The 6665-nt window shown below is 45.0% G+C and overlaps 1 protein-coding gene across 1 annotated transcript; it reads left to right on the forward strand.

The window, feature by feature from the left end:
- The first annotated feature begins 1172 nt into the window (after window positions 1-1172).
- LOC143962086 (E3 ubiquitin-protein ligase TRIM11-like) lies at window positions 1173-3964 on the forward strand. The gene has a single exon (XM_077471413.1). The coding sequence runs from the start codon at window positions 1456-1458 to the stop codon at window positions 3025-3027; it is 1572 nt and encodes a 523-aa protein (XP_077327539.1). The 5' UTR covers window positions 1173-1455; the 3' UTR covers window positions 3028-3964.
- The last annotated feature ends 2701 nt before the right edge of the window (window positions 3965-6665 follow it).

The following is a 6665-nucleotide window of genomic DNA, read 5'->3' on the forward strand; positions in this document are numbered from 1 at the left end:
CTTCAACACTGTGGGTCCTGCTGGGACCTGGCCATGGCCTGTAGCCTTTGTAGAACCTAAGGGCAAGCAGGACCCATAGTGATGGGCACTGGTGAAGCTACATTGATGGGTCCTGGTGACACTGCACTGATCAGGCTGAGCTGATGGGCACTGGTGAGGCTGCATTGATTATTATTATTAATAATACACAATTTATAAAGCGCCAACAGTTTACGCAGCACTTTACAATGCATGGGGGGAGGACAACACAATTGCAGTACAGTTCAATACAAAAAGTACAGGAGGGCCCTGCTCGTAGAGCTTACATTCTAAAGGGATGGGATGATGGGCACTGATGAGGCTGTATTGATGCATTATTTTTGTTAAACCTCCTTTGTTGCTTTTAACATTAAATTATGTTACCACATTGTTTCATATTTGTCTTGCTTTATAACATCAATATGCGTTCTAAAGCCAGATGGGCATGAATGGCGAGCTGATTCAGTGGTTCAATGGGCCACTTGACTCGACTTGCCCCCAAGGCCTAAGGCTGCCAGCCCTCCCCTGGGCCGGAGGAAAGGAAGATAAAAATCCATCGTACATTTTGTGTGGATGAGAGCCTGGGATGTCATTGTAGTTCAGGGAATGCCGCTCTGTTTCTCCGGTGGCGCCATCTTGGGCCTTCCCCTGTGTGCGGCGCGGCTGAAAGGAGAACAATTCCAGCCTTTTTGGACCCTTTTCCTGGTTCCATTTTTGGGACATCTAGGTGGTGGAGTGTGGGGGAGAGAGGTGAGAGGCTTTGAGGACTGATTGCGGCGGTTATGGTGCCCGTTCATCGCTATAGTCCGGTCTGGTGTGCAGAGCTCACAGCTCAAGCAGCCATTCTCTTGTGTGCGCAAGCCACGCCCCCTACTAGGATGCATTTTTTGATGAGACATTATTCAACAGGACACCGGCACCCATGCCATGGGTTGCCTACCCCTGATCTATCCCATAGTTCTTAGATGCTTTAGCGTGTCTGCAAACCAATCAATACACACTTATTGGGATTTTTTTTTTTTTTTTTACCAAAAACATGTAGCAGGATACATATTAGCCTAAATTGATGAAGAAATGTGATTTTTTTTAAATGTATCATAAAAAATGGCCTGGCCATGAAGGGGGTAAATCTTCAGATGGTTATATAACCAATTTCCTTTTCATCATGATGTAGTCATCTCCACTTTTCATGTCATTGCACTTAGTGCTCCGCATGTCTTCTCCACATCCGTCTTTCCCTCTTTCTCTCTTCTAATGTTGGGAGGTATAATTCTCATTACTACTGCAAAACGAATCTCCTCCCTTCTGTACTCTGATCTCCGTGTCCTATAATATTCATCCAGCCTCACCCTGTGTAGGAGGACGTCACCCCTCCCCCATCCACATTCCTCTCCGGTGTCAGAGACTTTCAGTCTCATTTCTCTTCTGCTGTCAGCGATGGCGTCTGGTGATCTGAGAGCTGAGTTGGAATGTTCCGTCTGTCTGAACATTTATACGGATCCTGTAACCCTGAGATGTGGCCACAACTTCTGCCGGGTCTGTATTGATGGTGTGCTGGATACACAGGAGGGACCTGGAGGATATTCTTGTCCTGAATGCAGAGAGAAGTTTCCGGATCGGCCTGCACTGCAGACGAACATGAAACTACGTAACATAGCAGAGACTTTCCTGTCTCCTCATCAAGATCAAGAGGAGTCCGGGGTCTTCTGTACTCACTGTGTGGACTCTCCTGTACCTGCTGTTAGATCCTGTCTGCACTGTGAGGTTTCTCTGTGTGATAAACACCTGAGAGTCCACAAAAAGTCCCCAGAACACGTCTTATGTGACCCCACCTTGTCCATGGAGAGCAGGAAATGCTCCGTCCATAAGGAAGTTTTGAAGTATTTCTGCACTGAGGATGAGACCTGTATCTGTATTTCTTGTTATATGATTGGGGGACATAAAGGACATGAGGTGAAGTCACTGAAAGAGGCTTCTGAGAAGAAGAAGGAGACACTGAGGAATGTTCTGCAGAAACTTCTGACAAAGAGAGAGAAGACGGAGGAAAGAGTCCAGAGTCTGCAGGAACACCGGAGGAAAGTAGAAGAAGAAGCCGCTGGTGACACCGAGAGAGTCACTGCCCTGTTTAGAGATCTCAGGAGACGTCTGGAAGACCTGGAGAAGAGAGTCCTGAGGGACATCTCCGGGAGGGCAGAGCGGATCTCCATCTCCATCCGGGATCTGGAAATAAAGAAGGAGGAGCTGTCCAGGAAGTTGCGTCACATTGAGGAGCTGTGTAACGTGACGGATCCACTGACTGTCTTACAGGAATCAGACACAGGTGACTTGTGTGATACTGAGGATGGAGATAATGAGGACAGAGAGAGACATGAGGAGCTCCTCCATGATGGAGGGGGTCTGGGTGTGGCGGGGGTCTTACATACAGGTTTATCTGATATAATAACAGAGGTAAATGTATACTTCTATATACAGGGAGCTGCAGACATATTACTGGATGGAAACACAGCTGATAAATATCTACAGATATCAGATGACAGGAAAACTGTATCCTGGGCAGATATAGAGCAGAATCTCCCAGAAACACCAGAGAGATTCCAGGATTGTTCTCAGGTGTTGAGCAGTCGAAGTTTCTCCTCAGGGAGACATTACTGGGAAGTGGATGTCGGGGGGTCAGATGACTGGAGAGTCGGGATGTGTTACCCCAGTATAGAGAGGGAAGGGGAGGAGTCAGAGATTGGATATAATAAGAAGTCCTGGGGATTGGAGAGGTTTGGTGATCAGTATTATGTGATACATGACAGTAAGGAGATCCTCTTCCCCACCAATCCCTCCAGTAACAGAGTCAGGATATATCTGGATTATGAGGCCGGACGGATCTCCTTTTATGATCTGTGTGACCCGATCCGACACCTCCACACCTTCACCACCACCTTCACTGAGCCCCTCCATGCTGGGATAGGTGTATGGGGAGGTTGTATAAAGATATGTGGGGGGAGGCGGGAGATGTGAGAACTCCGCCCACAGTCTAGTGATGTCAAAAAAAGGAGGGGAATTCATTTAATATTCATCCAATAGTATATAGCAGTGGGCGGGCTTCCTGCAAGTTTTTCTACTATAAATAAATGTGAGATTTCTTACTAATCGCTGTGATTGGGTAGAATATCTGTCCAATCACCAGTACAAACTGTGTGACTGAAATCACATTCACACCAGAATGGTGCCGGACCCTTTTTTTGGTCCTCACTGGAATCGGATCACATTGGGTGTCACATCTATACAATCCGATTCCTGCGCCATTTCAGCATTTGCACTGGGATCTGCGAAGCGATCTGGGGGTGTCATTAACTTTCCATTGACCCCCCCGCAGCGGTTCTCAGATGTCGGTGTGACCGTCCGGTGATTGAGGTGTGATGAGGGAACCCGCACAGGAATCGCACTGGTTCCCGCATCCCACAAGTCTCATCCCAGCCTAAGGCTCCATTCACGCCTATGCAGGGTGCTTTTCAGCTTTTCTGCTGTGCTTTTTGCTGTGCTTTCCGCAGGTTTTTATACTTTGATTTGCGTTTTGTGTTTTTTATGCATTTTTTGGGGGGGGATTTGTTGCTGGGCAGATTTAACCACTTGGTGCCCAAATTATAGCCGACAGACGGCTACAGCGCTGTCTTAAAATGCAGGGAGGGCGTCCATGTACATCCTTCCATTCTCACACTGCCCGCCCCATCCCATGGGATTCAGCTGATTGGTTAAAGGGCCAATCACAGCGAGCCCCTTACCACGTGATCAGATGCCAGCCAATGACAGCTGATCTATGGGATGACTTTTATAATGGATCCTAATGTAATGTATCATGTGATGTTGCATTTAATAATCACTAAATGTGTCCTGGTGATGGGGAGGAATTAGGAAAGGAAATGTTATTGTGAAATAAAGATTCTTTATGAAATTATTATTATTATTATTATTATTATTATATTGGGTTTATATAGAGCCAACAGTCTACGCAAGGGTCTATACAAAATGAAGGCAGCCATTACAATTAGAGTGAAATACAGAAGGAATCAGAGAGCCCTGCTCCTTTAGAGCTTACAATCTAGAAGGGAGGGTCAAGAGATATAAACGGTAATAACTGTGGGGGATGGGCTGATGAAGAAAATAAATGTACAGTTATTAGGTGGGGGAGGGTAGGTTTCTCTGAAGAGATGAGTTTTCAGGGATCATCTGGAAGTGGACAGAGTAGGAGATAGTCAGACAGATTGGGGTAGCGAGTTCCAGAGGATGGGAGAGGCTCGGGAGAAGTCCTGGAGGTGAGCATGGGAAGAGGTGATGAGGAAGTTAGAGACCAGGAGGTCTTGGGAGGAACAAAGAGAGCGGTTTGGTTGGTATTTTGAGACTAGCTTAGTGATGTAGCTGGGGCCAAGTTGTGGATGGCTTTGTAAGTTATTGTTAGTATTTAAATTTGATTTACTGGGTGAGTGGAATCCAGTGAGGGATTGGCAGAGAGGGGTGGCAGACACTGAGCGGTTGGTAAGGTGGATGAGCCTGGCAGCAGCATTCATGATGGACTGAAGGGGGGGGATGACCTGTGTAAAGTTAAACCAATGAGAAGGGAGGTGCAGTAGACGAGATGAGAGATGACCTGGGAGTGGATTAGAAGCTTTGTGGTGTCATTGGATAAAAAGTGGCGTATCCAAGTAGCTTTCCTTCAAGCATGGTGGATGAGGCAGATAGGGATAAAAACTAGATATGACTCGTTCAAAGCAGATTGGGAATCACAAAAATGATAAAAGGAAAAATATTGCTAAAAGCTGGAAAACCAAAAGGAGAGTCAAGAATTTTGATCAAATACATGCAGATATGCTCCCTGGTAATGCTGGTCGTTTATTAAAGCAGGAAATTGATGTTCCTGGAAATGCTCAGCATTATTGTCTACATTGCGCGTCGAAGCAAGTGAAAGACGAGCCGTATACTCAGGAGGAAGCAGAAAGAGCAGCCGGCATGGGCTCATACAAACACAGGAGGTAGCAATGGAATGATTACTACTCTCTTTATATCTTTCTTTTGAATTTTATAGACACTGATGTCTAAGCAATGCATTTAAAGTAAAATTTGAATCACTCCCCAAAATTTGATACCTGATATTTGTGATACCTGTAAAGAGTCTGCAAATCATTGTACTAGACAGTACATTATGTAAGGAATATAACTGTCATAACTTTAAATAAATGACAAGTAAACCCAAAAAAAAAAAAAAAAAAAAAAGTGGCATATCTTGGAGATGTTGCGGAGGTTGAGGCAGCAAGCTTTGGACAGTGGTTGGATGTGAGGCCGAAAAGAAAGTGTCCAGGACAACACCTGGGACCATGACATGCGGTGACGGGTTGTTAGTTGAGCCCTTCATTTTGAAGGGGAAGAGGCACGTGGGGAGGAAAAATTATGAGCTTGTGGTTTGGATAGATTGAATTTAACCACTTAAGGACCAGGCCTCTTTTTCAGATTTGGTGTTTACATGTTTAAAACTAGAAAACTACTTAGAACCCCCAAACATTTTATATTGTTTTTTTTTTCTAACACCCTAGAGAATAAAATGGCGGTCAATGAAATACTTTTTTTCACACCGTATTTGTCCAGCGGTTTTACAAGCGCACTTTTTTTGGAAAAAATTCACTTTTTTTAATTAAAAAACAGCAGTAAAATTAGCCCATTTTTTTTTTTATATTGTGAACGATAATGGCACGCCGAGTAAATTGATACCAAACATGTCACACATCAAAATTGCGCCCGCTCGTGGAATGGCGTCAAACATTTAGCCTCAAAAATCTCCATAAACGACATTTAAAAAATTCTACAGGTTGCATTTTTTGCGTTACAGAGGAGATCTAGGGCTAGAATTATTGCTCTCGCTCTACCGATCACGGTGGTACCTCACATGTGTGGTTTGACCAACATTTTCATATGTGGGCACTACTCATGTATGCGCTCGCTTCTGTGCGCAAGCTCGTCGTGACGGGGTGTTTTTAAAAACCTTTTTTTTTTCTTATTTATTTTAATTGATTTTATTTATTTTTACACTGTTTTTTAAAAAAAATAAAAAAATAGATCACTTTTATTCCTATTACAAGGAATGTAAACATCCCTTGTAATAGAAAAAAGCATGACAGGTCCTCTTAAATATGAGATCTTGGGTCAAAAAGTCCTCAGATCTCATATTTGGACTAAAATGCAAAAAAAAATGACATTTAAAAAAAATATACCTTTAAGAGGTATGGGCGGAAGTGATGTTTTGACGTCGCTTCCGCCCTCCTATGGTATAGAGACAAGTGGGGGCCATCTTAGCCTCACTCATCTCCATACCCAGCTAGGAAAAGGACCTGATCGCCTCCGCCGCTACCGACGGCTCCGGTAAGCGGCGGAAGGTGCGGGAGGGTGGCGGAAGGTGCGGGAAGGTGGCGGGAGGGGGGTGGCACCTCTCCCGCCACCAATAGTGGTGATCTCGCGGCGAATCCGCCGCGGAGACCACCGTTATCGTACAGAGGACTGGCGTCTGAAGAGATGGATATCTCGGCTGTGGCAGCAGCTTCTGCCGTTACCGAGATATCCCTCTTCAAAAATAGGATGTACATCGGCGTGCGCTGGTCGGTAAGTGGTTA

This window comes from Lithobates pipiens, unplaced genomic scaffold (assembly GCF_037356315.1).
Source record: "Lithobates pipiens isolate NorthernLeopardFrog02 unplaced genomic scaffold, aLitPip1_a1.2 Scaffold_8, whole genome shotgun sequence".
Lineage (NCBI taxonomy): Eukaryota > Metazoa > Chordata > Amphibia > Anura > Ranidae > Lithobates > Lithobates pipiens.